General features: G+C 34.4%; 1 protein-coding gene across 1 annotated transcript in view; it reads right to left on the reverse strand.

The window, feature by feature from the left end:
- Positions 1-23,353, reverse strand: part of LOC150089752 (succinate dehydrogenase [ubiquinone] iron-sulfur subunit, mitochondrial-like) — a 162,109-nt gene that overhangs the window by 56,933 nt on the left and 81,823 nt on the right. The window contains exons 5-6 of the mRNA XM_090368781.1: positions 22,339-22,396; positions 12,761-12,839 (exon numbers count right to left, since the gene is read on the reverse strand). Of these exons, the coding sequence (XP_090224907.1) occupies positions 12,761-12,839; positions 22,339-22,396 (137 nt within the window). The remainder of the gene's footprint in view (positions 1-12,760; positions 12,840-22,338; positions 22,397-23,353) is intronic.

The following is a 23,353-nucleotide window of genomic DNA, read 5'->3' on the forward strand; positions in this document are numbered from 1 at the left end:
CTTCTAAAACTCAGTCTTGTCTTATATCTAGCAAAAGGATTCTTCTGCTCCTATGCTTATCTTTGGTGACACTCCGATTTCTAGGCAATATGATATATCTCTTTTGGGGATTACCCTGACTTCTAATCTCTCTCTTGGCACAAGCACATTACAAATATTGCTTCCTCTACATCGAAAAAAACTTGGTTTTCTATTTTGCTCTCGGCTCTCGCAAATCCGCCCTACCATGGAACATTGTTCCCACATCTGGGGTGGTGCACCCCAAACCTCTCTCAGGCTTCTTGATTCCATTCAGAAGAGGGCAGTTAGGTTAATTAATGATTCATCTCTAACAGAATCTCTGCACTCACTGTCTCATAGACGTACTGTTTCTGCTGCATGCCTCTTCTACAGATATTTCCATGGGCACTGTTCTCCTGAATTGGCTTCTATAATTCCCGCTCTCTCTCTTTCAAAACAGTCTGAACATGTGCAGCCACTAGCCAAATTCCATTTACTTTCCAACTTCAAACTCACAGAACCAACTTTTCATCTTCCTTGTTTATTATTCAACTGCCGTTTTCTGGAACAACCTTCCTTCATACGTATTTTCTGAAAATTACAGTCTGCAGAAGTTCAAATCCAATATCAACAAATATCTTCTTTCATCTTCTCAACCTCCAACCCAAGCACGGTACTAAGTACTATAGGTTCTAATACCTCTCGTGTTTGGGGTTTACATACAAAACAAAAAAAAAAGAAAAAAAAAAAGACCCATAGGAATGACTATAACTACAAAAACACAATAGCCAACATGGCCATTGCAGATCAGCCCTGTTTCTGTCATGAAGAAAAATACAAAAATTATATAGATCCACATCACAACCACATATTAACCAGCGACCTTAAAATTATAGAAGACAATATTCTACAAGAAGTGATGAGCAAAGGAACAAAATTCAGACCCAACTCCAAAATTTACTTAAAAAACATACACAACTCCATTAATATGGATCTATTGCAATTCACATACAAAACAGCATATAAATACAACACCCCAGTGGAAGCTTTTTAAAGATGGATTAATATTATCACAAAACTTATCTTAACTAGATTCAGAGACATCATGACACACCAATATGACCACAAGATATAAAATTTAAATAGTATTAAAGAAAAAATCAAAAACCTACAAAACAAGTTCGTTATCACCAATATATAGACAAAGCAAATAACTTCAGCATAATTTGTAAGAGATTCTATAAACGCACCCTAAAACAGGAATTAACCACAGTGACACTTATAAGTTCATCAGCCCCACCCCTAACATAATCACTAAAAAACTAATAGCAATACACAAGAAAATTAAATTAAAAATGGATAACACCCTATATCCACACATTTACTGGATTCCCAAATTCCACAAAGACCCTACAGGCAAAAGGTTCATCACCACTTGTAGAAACAGCTACAACAATACGTCTAGCAAAATAATGGAATCCAAATTAAATATTATAACCAGCAATCTCACAAACACAAAATTCATCTCCAATAACAGGCAGTACATTGAATATATTAGAAACAACCATATTAACAAAGTATACACTTCAAAAACTTGTTCAGTAGTATATCTCATGACAATTTGATAAAAGTACTATCTGAATATTACATAGAATATAAAGATAAACTAGGATGTAGAAAACAGTACTGAATAGATCTCATCAACCTTAATTTGAAAAACAACTACATACAGATGAGCAATAGCATCTATGTGCAAATTAGAGGCGTGGCTATGGAATCAAGTAGTTCATACTCCATAGCTAACCTCTATTTGCACTTTTATGAAAATAAGCTTAAAGAAGACATCACATACTACAGGTACATAGACGATAGGGATTCCCGGGATCCGGGGATAAAAATGTTCCTTTCCCGGGATCCTGGGATTTTCCGGGATTATTGTAGGTGGAATTAAAACTGAAAATTTCACAGCATTTTATTTATTCACATATCTATATATATATATATATAAACTACAAATTGAAACGAATTCAAAACTTACTTTTTAGAAACTTAACATGTTCTTTTTAAACCTTGACAGACTAGTGACTATATTGTTAAACAAAAATTTATTTCACTTTAGTTTATTTTGAAACTGGTTTGGTAATTTACATGTAATATAAACATAAGAAACACAGGCAATTTACACTTTTATCGCTGAGTCTAGTTCTAAGTTTGGTTATAAATAGTCCTGCAGCCGAAAAGGACCTTTCAGCTTCTACACTTGTTGGTGGTATGGATTTGAGAGCGTCCATTAATTTTAATACATTTGTTGTTTTTTCACCAGTTGCCTCAAAGATTTCAAACTCCTTAGATATATTCTTTGCAAGTGATTGACCTTCAGCTTCATGTTGAGGGTCTTTAGAAACATATTCGGTTTGTTTTTTGATTTGACGTGCCAATTTCTCACAAAGCGTCTGCTATCTTTCACTCTCACTGTCACACTCTTTCTCGGAGTCGGAATGTGACGAATCAGATTGCGATGATTCAGAAGAGGAAAACCCACTGTCACACTCTTTCTCGGAGTCGGAATGTGACGAATCAGATTGCGATGATTCAGAAGAGGAAAACCCAAGACGAGTTATTATTCGTTTTGCTGTAACCAACAAGGCTGACTTGCTTAGAAATGGTTGCAACTCGATTTCTACTATTTTTATATTTCTTTTATAATACGTTTTTCCAGTTTTTATATACTTCAATAATCCAACCAAAGCTTTTTGCCTTCTCTCGTTTATCCTTAAAATTAGTGCTTCCTGAACTTTTCTCGAAAAGATAGAATTTTGCTCAGAAAGTTCTTGTATGATGAAAGAAAAAAGTCCCTCTGCAGTAAGAAGTGTCGCATCACGACTGCAAAGGTTTTGCGATCCGATTTCGACAGGTTTCAACGTACGCACAAGGTCATTAAGAGCTGTATACTCTGCTTCACATATTGGATTTTTCATGTTATAGTCAATCATTATTTTTTCAATTTGCGACTTTAACTGTAAGAATCGTTCTAACATGGCTACCAAACTGTTCCATCTAGTTTTAGAATCGAGTACTGGGCTTAAATTTTCTTGCTTGAATGAAGATTTAACATAATTCTGAAGCGTATCATTTTTCAAGGGAGACTTTTGAACCATTCGCACAATCGTTCTAACTTTATTAGTGATATTAGCTATGTTTAATGCACTGGAGAATAGGTCATCTCTGAAATCACATTTTTGTTGGATTGTTTTCAAAACTTAGATTTGAATCGTAATTTTCCATTTCATCCTCTTCTAAATCTTCCTCAATTACACCTTCCGAATCATTCTGTCTCTTGTACAGAATGTCACATATTGTAAGGTGTATAGCGTGAGCATAGCAAAGCTGATGTTCACAATCTATCAACTGTCCGAATTTCACCATAACACTTGCCCCATCGGTTACACACGCAACTATATGATGCTCTATTGATAATTTAAACTCCAATAACTTCTGTTTTACTTCTTCAACCATTTCTTCGGCATTTATTCTACCCTTAATAGCAATCATTCCTAGATTCTAAAATTTGTCTTTATCTTGATGAACATTGATATTTAAATAACATTTGTTTTTAAGCGACGAATATTCGTCTAGAGAAAGGCTGAACCTCTTACCATTTTTTAATGATTGTTCTATTTCTTTTATTATATTTTCTTTTATAATATTATACTGTTTATACACTAATTGCATAACATGATTGGGATTTTTAGGAAGAAACAAACCTTTTTCACTGAATGCTTGCTGAATAAATTCACTTTTACATATGGCACTGATAGGAAATCCATCTACAGCTACAAGCTTTGCAATGATTTCTTCTTTTGTGTCTTTCTTTTAAAAAACTAAACAATGTTGGCTGAGAATGAACACTTTTTAAACATTTTGAAGCGCTTTCTACAGATTCATCCCCTGCCGACATAGGCTTCTCAATAGAATGTTTAGTTTTTAAATGCCGAAGCAAGCCACTTGTAGAAAAACCTCTACATTTCAGTATTGGACCACAATGACTACACTTTGCTTCTTCATTATTATTACATTTAATGAATTACTGCCAGACAAATGTTTTTGATCTCTCCATCGTCACAAAATATTAAAACAATAAAATATATATAAAGTGGCTTAACTGCAAGAGGATCTTTCTACGACAAATGACATGTATAATCGAGAAGAGTCAAGAAATGACGACGATGACATTACAGAGATATGTAAGAAAGTGCTGGCCTTTTGCTTTCTGCTTTATATATATATATTACAAATATAATGTATGAAAATAAATATTTTTCCAAATTAAAATAATACACATCTTTATTGCTGACGATATCTCAAATTATGAAGAAACTATTTATCTTGCCAGCGCACGATGATCGCACATATATATAATGTGTGTGTAAGACTGTTAGTATTGATTATTAAAGTTAGTAATTCAGACCGGGAAATCCCAGGGATAAATCCCACAGCAAAAATCAACCGGGATCCCAAGAAACAATCCCTAATAGACGATGTACTAGTCATCAACCATACAGACTTCGACAACATGGCTAAAAAAATCTATCCCGAAGATTTGACTATAGAAAGAACCAACACAGAAAGCAACCAGCAAGCCACCTACATAGAAAGTCAAATCACAATAACAAACGACTTTGTATACACCAAACACTACAATAAAAGAGACCTGTTCAGCTTCCCAGCAATTAAACTAACTGGGAAACTAAATTAGCCAAAAATATACATGGAAATGTTATCAGAAACAAAATAAACAGAATTATACACATATGCAATAGCCCAGAAAGCATTATAGCAGCTTTAATAAAACTCAAAAATATCCTTATCAAAAACAAAATACCTAACAATTACATCAGACACCATATAAATGCAGCCACACAAGCTAAACTCATACAGCAACCAACTAATATTAGTCCTAATAGTATCATAGAAAAAAATTTTTCCATGGAGCATAAAAGCTCCAATTAGAGCTATAATTTTACCCCCTTTTGATCCCCAGGTTAATTGCGCATAGGTGTGGCTTGAAACCTATCCGGATGGTACCTGGATGTCCAAAATCAAAATACCCCAATAGCAGAGTTATTAACACCAGGAATGTAAATACACTGGTCATCACCATACAAATATAATGCATTTCCACTAATTCAAGATTTAATTACAAGCACATAAACGCAGAGTTAATATTCACAATGAAAGAGGCTGTATGTATTTGTAAATAGTTATCCCCATGGGCACATACAGGGCTGTCATGCCTTAGAAAAGCGTTGCCAGTCCACACCCTACGGATAACACATTTAATTTTAATAACTATCATTCCATCTTTTCCCATTTTATTTTAATTACCACCATGTCAATTATTACCATTTATTGCTATCATTTTTAGCCTTGTTAGATATCATATTGTATCTGCGTCCCACAATAATACACCATGCTTTAAATTACAATCAACACCAGCCTTCACTCAGGAATGCAAAGCATGTGACTTTGCCGATGGGCAAGGTCAACCATCATGCCACGGATAAAACCTGGTACGTCTGCGCAATGAACTGTACAACACACACACACACACACACACACACACACACACACACACACACACACACACACACAAACTAAACTTTGGCAGGAAATTGAACATTTTCAGACTGACCACCACAGGACATGGAGGTGAGATACTATGAAATTTCAATATGTTACATACCCGTAGGGCTTTGAATCTCCTATCACAGTTTGCTGTAATATACGAAAACCACCCTGTTTACTTAAAATTTAGTACTTATATAAAATTAAGTACATATATTCAATAAGATTACTCTTATAATTCCAAATTATCCACCAAGTATTTAACCTGCAAAACTGGTATAGAGATTACAGAAATGAGTATGTATAATATATTCCTCCAGTATGACTATATGTCTGCTCAAAGCCCCTGAGGAGTAGCAGAGGTATGACCATGAGGAGGAACGTTAATTTTCACTAACATTTGCCAATTTCTCCAGCTTTCTTTAAAATTTCATTAATTTAGTTACTTTTATATGTATCTTATATATTTTTATATGTAAGGTTATCCATACCAGGGCTAGTTTCAATTATAACTAGCGGGTTGGTTGGGGTCACTACAAACCTGACACTCCCAAGTAGTACCACAGTTTAAAAATAATAATGTATAAATAAGTACTTCGCAACTGAGATGGCATATTGTATTACCTACCCGCCCACTGATGACGGAGCCAAAAAGCTTCGAAACGATCGTCTGGGTGGTGGTACGCTGAAAATAAATAACAGTAGTCTTCTCTACTAGAGAAGCGTTATTTATTTGAAGTAATTCAATAGTAGCTATCTTGTTGTGAAGGCAACCACATTATGAGATACATTTAAAACGATGCCTTCTACGCTACAACCGTAGCTCAAATATATGGGTTAACTATGGTGTATTTACACCGATATTATATAGTTAATTATCAAAACCCATAAGGATTATGCCTAGTGCATTTAATTTTCCAAATAAATAAGTACATATACAACCCATGCACATGTAACGTCTAATTGTCCACAGACAATAACATTAAGGTTGGAGCCAATATTTATTTAAACCTAAACGTTATTTGACATAATTCCAATATATATATATAAACACACACACACACACACAGTTGAACTTAGTTATAACGAGCATCCAGGAACCAACAAAATTTCCTCATTATAACCATTACTCGCTATATCAGTGATAGCAGAGATGGCGGAACCCCTGGGGCCGTTAGACAATGAACACTTTATATCAGTGATGAGTTAAGTCTACCTCCTATTATTTTAAATTCTCAATAACTTGATAAAAAGATAGATTCAAAAAACAAAAGAAATATTAGAGAAAAAAATATTAATAAGTATATACCTACATATTATTTGTATTAATATGCTTGCATAAACTACAGTACGCTTAATACTAAACACAATTTATTTCTCTGTAATTAAAATCAATACTATTTAATAATAAACACAATTTCAATTAGTCTTTATTTATGAATATTAAAATTGTTGTTTGTTTTAAAGATTTCACTTTGATATTTCTTAAGTTTCCCCTTAAAACACTCAACGCATTAAAAGTCTCATTACTTGCCTCAGTTCCTTCAAAAAAATTGACTGTGTCCATTGCACCTTGAGCTTGTGAGATTGTTGGCAATGGTTTCGATTCACTTTCACTTGTCATCACTGCCGTTATCGTCTTTGTTGAGCACAACATCTACAATGTCCCTCTCTGTAGGAAGACCACTAGTTAACAATTTATTGACTCGTACAAATTCATCGATGTTATCTGTATTAAAACCTACAACATTGTTACATAGCAGATAATGGTAAGCTGTTTTCTTCATTTCCATCATCTTCATCTATGATTGAAATTTCATTTGAATTTAATTTCGATTTCTTGAAGCAATTCGATGTGGTTGTTGAAGTAATGTTGTTCCACGTATCATTCTAAATTTATAGCATCCAATATACTCAGTAAGTTTCTGTTCTTTTTGACTGATCAGATGTAGAACTAGAAATCTTTTATAAATCCTTTCAAACTCCTGATTACACCTATGTCCATTGGTTGTAAAATTGATGTCGCATTGGGAGGCAGAAGCACCAGCTTAATGTTGGACAAATTTTGAATCTAGGGATGTGCAGGACAGTTATCAACTAACAATAAAATATTTTTCTTCTTTTTAAATAGCTCCCTATTCCAATCATTTACGTATTGCCGAAAAATATCCAAAGTCATTCAAGCTTTCTTGTTTGCATTGTAATCCACAGGAAGTTTCCTTATGTTTTTGAAACACCAAGGTTTTAATGATTTTCTGATAACAAACAGTTTTTTTTTTTTTTTTAATCAGTTCCTGTCATATTTGCACATAAAAGCACCATCAAGCAGCCTTTGATTTTTTTTCTACCAACACATTTTCCCCCTTTGAATTTAAATGTATTGTCAGGTGCCAAATTATAAAAAAGTCCTGTTTCATCAGCATTGTAGATGTCTTCATCATTGATATCTTTCCTGATTTCTGCCCAAACACGGTCAATCCATTCATTTGCCATTATTGAATCTGCAGATCGGGATTCTCCACTAATTTTTGCATAAATTATGTTATGTCGGTTTTTAAATTGATCCAGCCAACCGTTGTTACACACAAAATCGTTGCATCCAAATTGTTTAGCAAATTTTTCCGCTTCAGCCTTCAAGATCGGCCTGTCTGTTGAAAATCCAGCACTTCTTTGTGTGGTGCACCATTGAAGCAATGCTTCATAAACGTTTGTAACCTCGCACTTTCTAAATTTATTTTTTCAGTTATGTTCTTTTCCAGTGCTGATAGGTAAACACTATTATTATTATTATTACTATTATTATTAGCTACATGGTGCAATGAAACCTGAGGCTTATGCTGTACCAGCCAAAAAAAAAAAAAAAAAAAAAAATTCCTCGTGTTACCCTGAGAGAGAGAGAGAGAGAAAGAGAGAGAGAGAGAGAGTCAGTCAAAAGTAGAAGGGAATCGCCAAGAAAGAGAAGAATGACAATATCCAGCTCAGGATCCTGAGTCCACAATGTCAATACATTTGAAGAGGACAAAGAAAACTTTTTACACACTTCAACACTTTTCACACCAACATTCTAACTCACGAATAATTTAGACTTTTTCACGAATTGAGAGCCACTTTCATTTTTTAGTAAACATGTTTCAGAAGGAAGGGTTCGTTTCTAACTGATTTTACTTTAAAATGATAAAGTGATCTGCAAACAAAGTTCTTAGATGCCCAAAATGCATAAACGTTCTTAGAAGTCCCGAAATAAATTTATGGTTCAGTGAATACAATACAATTTGTAAATAGGGTAGCGTGACAAGCGGAACACCAATGCACTATTGTATAGCCCCATCTCCAGAAGGTCAAGGTCATAAAACCGGTCACTAATCCGATGCAGGTGGTCATAAAGCTAAGTCACCATTTTCATTTTCGTCTATTCCAAGAATTGGGTTTTTTTCAACTACTCGAGCAATTAAGAATGTTTGCATAGTTACCAAAATTTTTTGGTATATCCATGTAGTACGCTCATTATAACAGTGAGCAATTGTATGGGAATACGCATAAATTAAAATCAATATGGCTTTTTGCTCATTACAGCCGTGATCTCAATATTTCCGTGCTCATTATAACCAAGTTCAACTGTATATAAAACCTATGTGAAATGGATAAAGGAATGGTCGAATATAAGAAGACAGAGTGGTTATCAATGGGCACTGCTCTTGGATGAATATTATTATCTCAAGAAGAGCAGTGCTCATTGATAAACACTCCCTCAGGGTGCAGTGCTGGGCTCATTGTTGTTTTCAATATTAATGATATTGATAAAGGTAAGTCAGACTTTAATGTTTTATGCAGTAACCACAGAATAACATACTACACAGTTGGTATGTTATTCTGTGGTTACTGCATATGGGTAGCAGTAACCACAGGATAACATACCAACTGTGTGGCACTACATTCAAGGTAAATCCTGACATGAAGTCTTCTGAGTAATGCAGACAGGCTGCAGGGACAGCTTAAATAGCTTTGTCAATGATATGAAAGAATTTTGCCAGAAGAGATAAGGTGATTATTCCATTGTATAAAGTAATGGTTAGCTCACATCATGTCTGGAGGCCTTGTTTTTGATAAGAAAGTTTTGTTGGAATGGGTCCAATGAGATTGATTAGTGAGGGGATTAGGTTACTACAAAAGGTTACTCTTACCAAAAAAGAGATCAGTTCTACAAATTGCAATGTCTGGAAACCAGGCACCTGTGAAGAAATCTGATTGAGGTGATTAAGGCTTTGAATGGATTGAGTATGCTAGATGTTCATGGTATTCTTAAGTCTTTCTCAGACAACACACATTAGGGGGCATAAATTTAAATCGAGGAAGGACGGTTGCATGATGCATGTGCAGAAATGCTCCATCTGGTGTGAAAGTAGTAATTTGAATAAAATTTAAAGGAGAATTGATAAATTATTAGAGGAAATGGATAGGTGATGTGGGGAGGTTTTTTTTTTTTTTTGTTGATGCTGTATAAGCTTCCTTCCTTGTATCATTTTTTTCTAATATTATAGTATGCATATAAGGTAAGTTCTGGTTATAGTGATCACATTTGCAAATTGAATTTTGATTCTAATAAATGGCGATTCTATTAAGCACAAATTTACACTTTATTACCAAAGGTTTATTACCAATTAAATGATATGTGAAAATTGGAAGAATATTATCCATAGGTTAGCAAAATAAAAATAAATTTATACTTACATACATAGCTTAATTAATATACATATTAATGAAACATAACACTTCGTAATATGATTATAATTTAAAAAGTCACTTATTTTAGATTTCTTTAAATTATCAGTACAAAGTATATTTATAGATTTTTCAATATTGTATAACAGTCTATATTCACGATCACTTGCACCAGTTTTTTTTCAACACTTTCCTCAGGACAGCTATAGCTTCACCAGTTTGCCATTTTGTAACTGGAATTCGTTCGGGTTCATCTTCATTTTCCTCCTGGCAAAATTATCAGTAGCAGACTGGGCAATTTCTTCATCTGTTAAAGCTGTAATAACTTGTAGATCACCTTCTATGTCCACCCAATCATTAAACTCCTGTTAACCCATGTCTAAGCTTTTCAACGTGATCAGTATCGTGACTTAGTTGACCATCATGGATAATTAATCTACATTTTTTGAAACAGTTGTTAATGCAGGTTTCTGAAACTTCATTCCAGGCACTCACTCATTGTCATATAAAGTGCATCTAGAACAGTTATCTGCTTTACGATATCGAATGATGTTCCCGAACCTTCATCTATAGACTGGATGATTCTTCATATCATATCCAATCTATAAAAAAAGTCTTAAAGGTTTTTATTATTCCCTGCTCGACAGGTTGAATCAGTGACGTGGTATTCAAAGGTAGAAAAGCTAATTCAATGTTTCTGAAAGTCAACTTTGGATGAGCTGGGCAGTTGTCCAAAACCAATGCAATTTGTTTGTTTTTCTTATCCAATTGCAAATCCCATTTATGAAGATAATCTTAAAAGAAAGATGTCATCCAAGCATGGCATTATTAGCATATTCAACAGGCAGCTGTTTTACTCCTTTAAAACATCTAGGCAATTTACTCTTGCCTATAACTAATGGCTTCATCTTGATTGTTCCCATCATGTTGCATGTTAAAAGAACTGTAATCCTATCCTTGATCTTCTTTCCTGCAGATGCAGAGGAATTTTTAAATATCACGCAATGGTCTGGGGTAGCCCTGCAGTACAACACTGCTTCATTGTATTAAAAATGTCTTCAGGATTATGAGTGCTTAACAGTTTGCCAAGAGGTTTTCAACCAGGTGTCAGCTGCATAACCATAGGAATCCTGTTTTTCTACATGGAGATTTTTGTAAACAATATCATGCCTCTCCTTCCATCTTGTCAGCCATCTGTCCATTGCCTTAAACTATTCGTGTAGGTTTTTCAGCAAAATCATTGGCTTTTTGAAGAAGAATGCTACGATTGATTGGTGCATTAAATGAGCTGGCCTGTTTGAGCCAAAAGAACAGAGCTTCATCTACTGTTTGGCATTTCCCTTCATGCTTCCTTTTTCTAGTTTCACTAATCCCATTAGTGTTTAATGTGTGGTGTGATTTTAATAATTTTAATAAAGATGACCGAGTCATCTTTATTAAAATTAACTAATTTCACTGCTGTTTCCTTTGAGACATATTGCCATAGTTTACTTTATCGTACATTTCTATAATTCGTAACTTATCTTTTACACTCAAATTCCATCTCTGTTCACTGACATTTTTTTTTTTTTGGTAGTAAAAAAGATAAGCATCAATCAATAACAAAGCACATACAAATTGGAACTAACATGACACATGCAAGTGAGACAAAGTTTAGATATAGAAATTAAGAGCAGATTTCAGCAAAGGGGAAACACGTTTCACCATAATAACATGAAAACACAGAATTCCACCCGTCGGTATTATCGCAAATGCAATAAGATAGAGTTTACTACCCATTTATTGCACTAACAGAATTGCATTAACAGAAAAGCCCAATAAACCGGAAACTGCAAATTGTTTTTATTGTTTTATGGTAGTGACCTCCAGAAATGTGCTTTGGAAAAATATCAAAGAGGCATTCAAAATTGATTCTTATAACCAAAAATGTGATTCTAGTAAACGACGAAAGTGTAGTGCATTTTATTGATTTGACTCAGTTCTTCGAAATTTGATTTGACAATGCAGCTAATTCTAATAACCAGTGATTACTATAACCGGTGCTTACTGTATTTAAAAAAATGGAGTTCATTGGTGGCTTGAAATAGCTACATAGATATTGGATAAATGAATAGCTTCAAGCTATTGCTTAACTGCTTTAAAATAAGAATATTTATTTGTGGACAGCAATTGATTAAAAAAATTTTTATTTATTTGCTATCCACAAATAACAGTTTTGAAGGTGGTAGAAAAATTTAATTATTGATAAACTTTTTCCTTAGAACCAAGAAATGGAAAGTTTTCTTGCAGACAGTCACATTTAATGAAGAGAAATATTACAGAAACACATTCTTTAATACAAAACAGAACAAATTCATTTATGAAATATATGAATTTCCCATTCAATTTTTTTTAGAATTCAAATGAATTTACTTACTGGAACTAAATCTTTAATGACATACATGTGAGGAAGAGGATATATTTTGGATGGTTTACTTGTGTTAGTTTCAATTTTGCTGTAATAAAGAAAATAAAAGAACAAGAAATCAAAAAAAAAAAAATTAACAAGTAACAGGTAATACAGTGAAATGTCAGTATAAAGAATCTGTGTTCAGGACCAAAATGTTCGTTATAATGAAATTTTAATACACTAAAATGCAATAAAATGTTAGAATAACAGTGACACATTACAAATAATTACAATGAAAGGAACTTACATGATTTTACATTTTTAATGAAAAATTTAAGTATTGTATATAAAAAGGGCACTATAAAAATTAGGTAGATGGGCTGAGAAGTGGCAATTTAAATTTAACATCAACAAATGCAAGATATATGGGTTCCATTATGAAAGAGTTTTCCTTCATAACAGAAATAAGTATGCATCCATTCTTGTAGCCCATTCATCACACTTAAAAGAAACTACAAAAATGTTAAACTTCTTTTGGGAAAAAAATTCAGTACAAGGATCATGGTTGGCTAGTGTGTGATTTTAAAGTTCAGAAGTTGAAGTGGATGGTTGGAATAAATTCAAGGAAGAACTAGACAAGCTATTGGAGGGGGATGTTTTGTATTTTCTGTTTTGTACAAATGAATGGATACGTGAAATGGGATGATTTTTTTTTTTGGTTTTGTTGGAGTTAGACTGTCTTGGCCACACTCCTTCCCCAGTGTTCACTCCTATCTCTAGTATCCCACTTGCACAAAAAGCAAGGCATTATTGCATAACTAGTTTGTTGGCTGAGTAGCAGACCAGTAACTTTAGTATTAGTAGTGGCAAATGATGCAAGAAAAATTATGCATCATCAGCCAAAAAATCTCATTTTTGGCTGATGTATAAGTTTGCTTTCTTGCATCATTTGCTATTACTAATGCTAAAGTTACTGGTCTGCTACTCAGCCAACAAACTAGTTATACAATAATGCATTGCTTTCTGTGCAAGTGAGATACTTGAGCAAGGAGAGAACATTGGGGAAGGAGTATAGCCAAGACAGTCTCTAACACCAGATTCAAAGAACAGTAAAGATGGGCCGCTAGCAGATTGAAACAAAATTGTTACCACCTCTGCCTATAAAGCTAGGTTTAATGAAACAGTTTGCCCACACCTTAAAAAAAAAAAAGAAAAATTGTTTCAAGTATGTTTGCACTCAATTCCCATCACTTACATAAGTAAAAATCAAAGCAGGAATTTATGTTGGATCTCAAATCTGCAACTGCTGCTATATGGTATTTGAAGAATCCATGAATCAAACTGAAACAGATGCTTAAACTGGCTTTAAAAATGTACAGTTTTTTGGAAAGCAATAAATTTTTGTACAATTTTTTGGAAAATAAACACCCATATAATGAGAACACATGACATACTGGAGAGATTCAGAAAACCAGGCTGCAATATGAGTGTTAAGGTACACTTCTTGCACTCTCATCCCAACTATTTCCCAGAAAATTTAGGTAGTTTAAGTGAACCACAGGAGGAAAGATTACATCAGGATATAAAAGAAATGGAAAAAAGTACCAATGAGATGGAATGCAAACATGATGGCCAACTACTAACAGATGTTAAAAAGAGGAATTTGGGTTAAACTTGCTCCTTTTTGAGTGCCTGAGGAAATAAAAAAGGAACAAGGTTAACTCAATCTAGTGTATAAGAAATCCAGTCTGCAGATATGCTTCACAGAAAAACTAGCCCCCCTTTCAAAATTTTCATTAATATTCTCAATTTTTCATTCACTAACTTTTGAAATTTTCATTAAAAATGTAGTTTGAATTTCTTACCAATAGTAAAATTCAGAGAACCTTTCTTAAAAGGCAGAGCAATATAACTGCTGGATTTCTATTTGTCCAATTTTAAAATTTTTGGGATGGCTCAACAAATTTTTCTAAAAGATTCAAATATAAAATTTCATGAAAATCCATCCACAGGGAGTCATGTTATTGCATGTAGACATGAATATGATGAAGATCAACAGGCACATATGCATATATAGGCTTAAAATACACTTTCTCCACATATTAAAATCATGAAATTTTTATATGGTACTCATATCCAAAAATTAAAATACAGAGCCATCTAACGTAACCTTTTAAGCACGTGATTATATTTAATAAATTTGTAATGGGAAAATATGATATCTAAGATTTAGGGGTGGGGGAAAATTGACAAAAAAATCAGAAGAAAACTAAACTAATCAGAAAACAGATCCAATTATTGGGAAACTTCTTACTAAGACAGAAGAGGTGGAGGGGTTATCTCTTGGTTAAGAAGCATATTAAATGTAAGTCATCCAGTTGACATGGTGACGTGCGTCAGTTTGGTGTTATATAAGCACGGGGAAAACAAAATTGAGGGTAGGAGTGTGTTATAAGCCTAAAGACTGTGATGAGTATACCAAACAGCTATACAGTCAGTTCTGCTATAACGCGGTATATGTGTTCCTAAAAATCTCCGCGTATGGCATTTTGTGCATTAAAAACAACATGGCTTATGGGAAAAAAAAAAAAAGTTCAGTGTGAAGTAAAACACTAAAAAAAATTAGAAACCCAAAAAAATTGCTAACAGGTTTAAACATCTTAAATTTCTAATATATAAATAAATAAATATTACAGTAAATATAGCATTGTAATATATATACATATACTAATTGATATTTCCAGTGCTTTTTTTTTATAAAAAAAAAAAAAAATGTGCCGGTACTCATTCTTTGCTATCAGGAAAAATTGAAAATTAAAAGGATATGAAAAGTACTCTAAAAAAATTTTTTTTTTCTGATATTGTTACTTTAGTAGTAATGTTTTTAGAATAAGAACAACGAATAAGAATAACACAGTTTATTAAGCAGAAATTTATTATTCAAGTATATAAAAAAATAAGTAAAATGTGAGTAAAATAAGTAAAAATAATTTCATAATAAAGTTTTTGTAGAATATTCCAAATTTTTATTAAGTTCACATCAGACACTCTATGCCAGGGTGTCGGCAACCTTTTTTGAGTGAAGAACTATTTTTGATCTAATTAAAAAAGGAGAGAGAGAGAATCCGAAGAGCCACACCTCAGCTCAAGCTGGGAGAAGGGAGGTGGGGGAGGTGAGAGTTTTTAAGAAAAGAAATAGTGGGAAGGTGTTTATTAAAAAATATATATTTTTTGAAATATTATTTATTAATATTGAAAAAACGTAACAAACATCCAATTAGGTACAAATTAATGTGATTTTTCTGATGAACTTCTTGAGCGAGTCTCTCAATATCATGCGAGTATGTTGCAATTAAACATGCTGAGCTTTAAACATGCTCACATTGTTCAGACGATGGTTTCTTGATTAATTTTTTAATATAGTTCATGTTCAAAAATATTTGCTCACAGAAATACGTCGAACCAAAAACTGAGAGAAGTCCAAATGCAAATATTTTCAAATTTATATGTGGGTCCGGTAAGCTACTGCATGCATCGAACACAATTTGGTCTGCATTTTAAACTCATCTATCGCCGTCCATTTGTGTAGAATTGCAAGGCCAGCCTTTTGCCTTTCCAAATCCTCAATTTCAGTTTTAAGGCATTTTAGTCTTGCACTCCATATGTCCTTGATTTTTAAGTCCTCTTAACTCATTTCAAATTGTGCTTCATGTGAGCTGTAAAGTTAAAAAACCGCAGTTACGTGTTAAAAGAGCTGCATGCAGCTTGCAAGCCGCAGGTTGCTGACCCCTGTCCTATGCCGACTTCTTTTCTTCCTTTGTGTGTCGGTTGCTGAATGACATTTCCAAAGCAGCCATGAATTGACATATTTTGCTAGATCGAAGCAGGTCAGTGGCGGGCCTACAATTTTAAAAAAACAGTAGTGAAAAAACTGTTCATGTCATCAACGAAGTGCTGGTTGGGCTGGCGATCAGATTCATTTGTGAAAATCCTCGTTCACATTCACTCGATGAATGTCATCAACGAAGTGCTGGTTGGGCTGGCGATCAGATTCATTTGTGAAAATCCTCGTTCACATTCGCTCGATGAAATTGGTATTGTACTCAGAGGGTCCTCATTTTCCATCTCTCGTCATCGGTATTGTGTCACTAGTTCTTAAATTTGAATTTTTTTTCTTTTCTTTGAAACTGTCCAAAATGTCGGTGTCATTCGGATATTCAGGTATTGTGACCATGTAAACAGAGATAGGGAAAATTTATGGAAAAATGTGGATAACGCACTTCTGCGAAACAACAGATGATAATTTGTTGGGGTAAAAGTAAATCACTTTTCTAATTCTTGAACACTTACAGTTGATTCACAGCGGTGTCCAATGCATGGGCCACCCGGAAAGTGAACTAAAACAGCATTTTAAATTTTGTTAATTATCAAAAAAATTCTCATTAAATGTTTTGTTTAGTAAATGTAATTATGTTTTGTACTTATTTTCGAATATTTTCAATTTTACTTTTTCATGCAACAAGATATGAAAAATGTAAAACACTAAAGAAATCTAACTTTGAATTTTTTTGAATATGGCCACTGTACGGGAAAAGGTTGGACACCACTGCAGTAGAATGTGGACCAGAGCCCATTGGGAATATACCTTGATCTGCTCACTCTTGACTAGCGCAACTCCTCCATATGTGGGCCAGGTGGTCAAATAGGTTTTACCAGGTACCACTAAGTTGTAGAATGCTTTAGCTCTCTTAATTCGCGCAGCAGGACTATGCCTGAAGGCAAGAAATGTGAACAGTACATACCGAGCTAATCCTCTCCTAATCTGTTCACTATATGAAAATTTTATTAACTCAACAGAAAGTTTGTTTGTTTGTTATTTGGTTTTTAGGAGCATTAGCAACTAAGGCCATATTGCTCTGGGGATATGCGGTGGTCATTCCCTGACCTTTCCGCATCCTCCGTATTTGGTGGTCACGGGCTCAAACCCCGGTCTAATCAAGAAGCGTGTGCTACACACTGCTGCTCCTGCCCACCTGGCTATGGAGGTGCCTCTCAACGGAAAGTATAATAAATGTAACTTCCAAGGGAAAGTCAAAATAATTCACTATAAAAGGACTTCGTTAAACAGAGGTCCGACTGAGTAATTTAGATTATAAAAATGGTTATACAGTTTTATATAGAAATATCTTAACAACAGACAGTAAAAAATGCAAATTTAGTTTAATAGTTTTAAGCTTACTTGAATACTAAGTAAACATATAAAAAAAATTTATGGAATATTACAAATTTCGAAGTGCACTGCATCCAAATGTCATACATCACTGTTAATAAAGGTGCCGGTACGGCATATCATTGCGTACTGTCCCAAAAAAACACTGGAAATTTCTGATATTTCAACGAAAACATCAGTCTGTTGATAAGCAATCAATAACAACAAACGCAGCATGTGCAAGTGAGATACCTAGTAACAATTTTGCACTTTAAAAATAGAAAGCTTAAAAAATAGGAATGAAGAGTAGATTCTGAAAATTTATTTGTTTTTTTTTATATGATTAAAGATTTCATGGTCCTCTTCTCTCGCTATCCCAACTCATGAAATTTCTGTAAGAACTGAAAAATGTGAGCTCCCAAAAACATCAGTCGGCCTACAATATCACGTGTTATCTTGTGAATACAGTGAATGACAACAGTGGACATGTGTTTTTGTAATGGGCGGCACCTAGAACGTCAGTTCATCTCCACCGACACAGTCATTTAACTCATTCGTTTCTGCTGAGGGCTGATGACCCTCCTATGTGTGAGTCCTGTGGCACAATTTTAACAATAAGACACATTTTAGTTGAATGTCCAGATTTTAGCAATATCCGTTTTACCGCTTTTAATCATCTGACTGAGCCGTATATACTGAGTCAGATTTTATCTGACAATGACCATGTGTCTGCTATTTTTAGCTTTTTGAAATCAGTAAACCATTTTACCCATATTTAAAAAATTAACCTTTTTAATGTTTCTTGTTTACTGATATTTGCCTTTTACCGTTTATACTTGTTTTTATACTTTGACTTGGTGACCTAATTCGTTAGGCCACTAAAAATTTTATTTTTTAATGACTAGGTTTTGGCACATTATAGCCTTAGTCGCTAATGCGCCAATAAAACCCAACAACCAACAAACAAACAAACAAACAAACAATCATCTCCGCCTCGTATCTCTGTGAAGAACAGTACCACTGTAGAAGGGCCAGAAATAAATGAATGACAACAGTGTGTCTCCAACCAATACTACTACTACAGTAAATGGGGAAATATAGCTCTCACACACATTTGACATTTTTAAGCTTTATGTATTGCTGCACAGGTCACTACATTCAGCTTGGTGCCAGGTTTTGCACTCACCTGGTATCACTCACAGACAAATTCATGCATGAACCAACGCGAAAATCGCGTTATACTCTCATTGTTCCTTAATATATCAGTCGCATCGGAGCAATTCGTGTTGTCAAAATGCGCGTTATAGCAGAACTGACTGTACATAGAAATAGAGTGGGCTAGCAAATCAGAATGTCTCATAATGGGGATTTTAACTTTCCAGATGTTAATTGGAATTTGTGGGTTGGTCACTCACACACTTTTGTGGATTTCTTGGAGGACTGTTTTCTGCAGTGGCATGTTATAAAGGGGACAAGAGGAGGAAATACTTTTGATCTGGTTATCAGCAGCAGTGATTCTTCATACATTAAGAATCTGCAGGTAAAAGACCCACTGGTTGACAGTGATCGGTGTACTAATGTGGAATTTCATTAAAGACAAAAACTGTCAATGGTAAAGGGAAAGTATCTGCTTTCATAAAGTGACTACAGTGGTCTCAGACAGTTTTTAAATTCTGTCAGTTTTACTTACAGCAAATTCTAAATGGGAAGTATTCAGGGAAATAATCAAAGAAGCTATCAAGCTTTTCATACCAACAAATGAAATATCGTTCAAGGCTTAGACCTAAATGGATGTTAGATGAACTATTGAGATAAGTGGCACAGAAGAAAATTGCATGTGATGCATATAAATTATCTGGTGATACAGAAGCCCATGGTAGATATAAATTAATCTATAATCAAGTCACAAAGGAGGTTACACAAGCTACGGCAGATAAGACGACTCTGGCAAAGAATGCAAAGAAAAATGGCAAAGACTTCTATGCTTATATTAACAGTAGAAGTAAGGGATTGGATCACATTGGACCACGATGTCTATGAGTTAACTGTTGATGACCCTGCTCAGGTTGCAGACAGATTGAATATGTATTTTGCGTCTACAGTCCCACATGAGGAATTCTTTAGGGAAGAGGATGCCAGCAGTTCATCAAACGTTGAGTAAGCTAAATGACTTTATGATTTAAAGTGGAGGAGAAATTGTTGATGTCTGACATAAAAAAAAAGACACACCTGGAGTGGAATCTATCCAATTATATTAAGGGAGGTAGCAAAGGAGATAAGCAAACCTTTATCCATAATTATGAGAGCATAGTTGGACTCAGGGAAGTCCCCATTGGCGAGAGATGTGCGAATGTATTCCCAATTCATAAAGGGGGATCAAAAGGCAACACGAATAATTACAGACCTGTTAGCTTACAGTGTGTTCCAATGAAATAATGGAATCACTGGTTAAAGAAGTAATGCAGGACCATCTGAACAGGTATGCAATTATACTGCAATCACAGCATGGATTTGTCAAGGGGCAGTCTAGTCAAACCAATCTGATAGGTTATTATGACATGGTGACCAAAGAAGTGGATGTAAAAAATAATTTTGACATCATATACTTGGATTTCATGAAGGCTTCTGATAGCATTCCACATAAGACTGCTGTACAAACTGGAGCAATGTGGCATTAAAGGAAGTTACTGCTATGGATAAAGGAATGATTAAGTGGAAGAAGACAGGGTGGTTATCAATGGGCACCGCTTTTCATTTACTAGTGTTATTAGTGGAGTTCCTCATAGGTCAGTGCTGTGCCCATTGTTGTTTTCAATATTTATCAATGATACTGATGAAGGTATATATCAGGCTTAATGTCTAAGATGATACAAAGGTTGGCAGGGTGGTTAACAACAGTCATTAGGGTGAGCTACTGTAACAAGATCTAAGAAAATTGGGTCGATAAGTTGATAAATGGTAGCCGAAGTTTAACACTGACAAATGCAAGGTTACTGCATATGGGCAGCAGTAACCACAGAGTAACTTATCAACTCTGTGCTACTACACTCGGGATAGTGAAGAATGTAAAATACCTGGGAGTAATTGTGCAGTCTGACATGAAATTCTCTGAGCAATGCAGACATGCTCCAGGACAAGTCATGGGGGTTTTGTCAATGATATACGAAAACTTTACTAGCAGGGATAAGGAGGTGATTATTCCTTTGTATAAGGTCATGGTTAGGCCACATGTTGAGTGCTGTACAGAAGTCCAGAGACTCACTTTAAGAAGGATGCCTATCTGCTGGAACGGATACAGATACAGACTGGTGAAGGGAACAAAAGGGCGCTCTTACACAAAAACGCTTCAGTTCTGAAAACTGTAGTGTCTCGAGACTAGGCACCAGCAAAGAGATCTGATTGAGGTGTTTAAAACCTTGAATGGACTGAGTAAGCTTAAAGTTAATGGCATTCTTCCACCTGCTGAGACTACACACATGAGGGGGCATAAATTCAAGCTGAGGAAGGATGGTTGCAGGATAGTTATGCAGAATTTTACCTTCAGCCAGCAGGTGGTTAATCACTTGAACAGGCTTCTATTGTTATGGAAGTGGATGGGATGAATAAATTCTAAGATCTATATAAATTTTTGGCGGGTACAGATTGGTGAACTGTGTAGGTTTTTTTTTTTTGGCTGATATTATATAAGTTTGTTTTGTTGCATTATTTGCCATTACTACTACTATAAATCAGAAGAGTTGGCAAATACAGATATCCATTTGAAGAAGGGGTTTCATTCAGATACTCTACTGTAAGGAGCATTCTCCTTACAGTAGAGTATCAAATGATCCATTTGAGCACTGACTCCTGAAGCCTGAACTGGGAGTGAATCACCTGGCAGTCAATAAAAACTTGAATCCCTGTTGAGTCCCCAGTTTAAAATTCATCTCTAGAGTATTTTTCAGTGACTTAATTTCAACTAGCAACTCACCAAGTTTCAGTTTTAGATTGAATATTCAGTTCTAGATTATATTACAAAGAAGCATATATTTACACTTACAAAGGGAATGCACGACTGTCATCTCAGATTTATTAAATTTTGTCAAGATAAAGCACTCCTTAAATGAAGAAAATGGTCAAATGATGTGACTGCAATGTTCAGAAACTCCCGAGAAAATCAAGGGAGAAAATCTGCCTTGCTCCTTATCAATACATGTATCAAATGTATCCGTTTCAATATCTAAAATAACAAATTTATACCTTTATAAATAAGTTTATATATTTATATCATAAATATGTAATACATATTTATGATATAATATTAATGTATATGCATGCTGTATAAATAACAAAATATACAAATTAATAACATTTATTACATTACAATTTTAAAAAATCGTAAATATGAAAAACATACCAAATACATGCCAATGTATTAACACCACCTATATTCATTGCACAGGAACCACAAATACCTGCAAATATTTTTGAAATATACTATAATACAGAAAAATTAAACAGAAGGTTCTGAAGCTAAACTTCTTTAACAATATTATTATGAATAACTTAAATTACAGGATTTCCAAACTGTGGGAAGGTTATTGCTATTATAGGCATTTTGCACAGGAATGAAGCAGAGCAAAAGGTTTGTACTATTTCTACAATTTTGCCCAGAATAAAACAGAAACAAAAGAATATTCGGCTAAGGTAAAGAAAGCCAACACGAGAGCCACGGGAAACTTTGGGAAACTTTTACGGACAAACTCGTTTCCTGCTACCACAGTTTCTCCCTACATTCTCGGTAAATAGATGGAATGGTGTGTGTGTTATCGGTAGTGGCAGCAGAAGTCAATAACGATGTATTGATTAGTTTTTTCTCATTATTAAAAGCAGATTATTGGAATTCATGAGTGGGCTGAAGATCTATATAAATCTACTTATGGGTACACTGTCTAGACTGCCTCAGTCTTAGAGTGTTTATCCTCCTCTTTCCTGCTGTTTTAAAATAGGAAAACAACTTCTAGAGACAGTGCATATTATTGGTAGTGGCAGTAGAAGTTCGTTTTCCTATTTTAAAACAGCGGGAAGGAGGGGGATAAACAACCTAAGACTAAGGTTATCTAGAAGGTGTACCCGTAAGTAGATTACAGCCGCAAAGGCATTACACTTATGAGCTCCAATAATCTGCTTTTAATAATGAGAAAAAACTAATCAATATATCATTATCTACTTTCATCAATTCAATAATATTAACACAAGCTTTACTTTTCTGCAAGAGAGCATTGGTGGAGATTTCTTGATTAACATCGGTTGCACAATACAGTGCAACCTCGATATAATGCACCTCTACATGCCATGGTTTCAGATATACTGAAATAAGCAGGTATGATCATGTCCCCCATGTTGAAAGTGTGTGTGTGTGCGTGTGTGTG

Source organism: Mastigoproctus giganteus, chromosome 2, assembly GCF_048544385.1.
Source record: "Mastigoproctus giganteus isolate SK-2022 chromosome 2, ASM4854438v1, whole genome shotgun sequence".
NCBI classification, from domain to species: Eukaryota; Metazoa; Arthropoda; class Arachnida; order Uropygi; family Thelyphonidae; genus Mastigoproctus; species Mastigoproctus giganteus.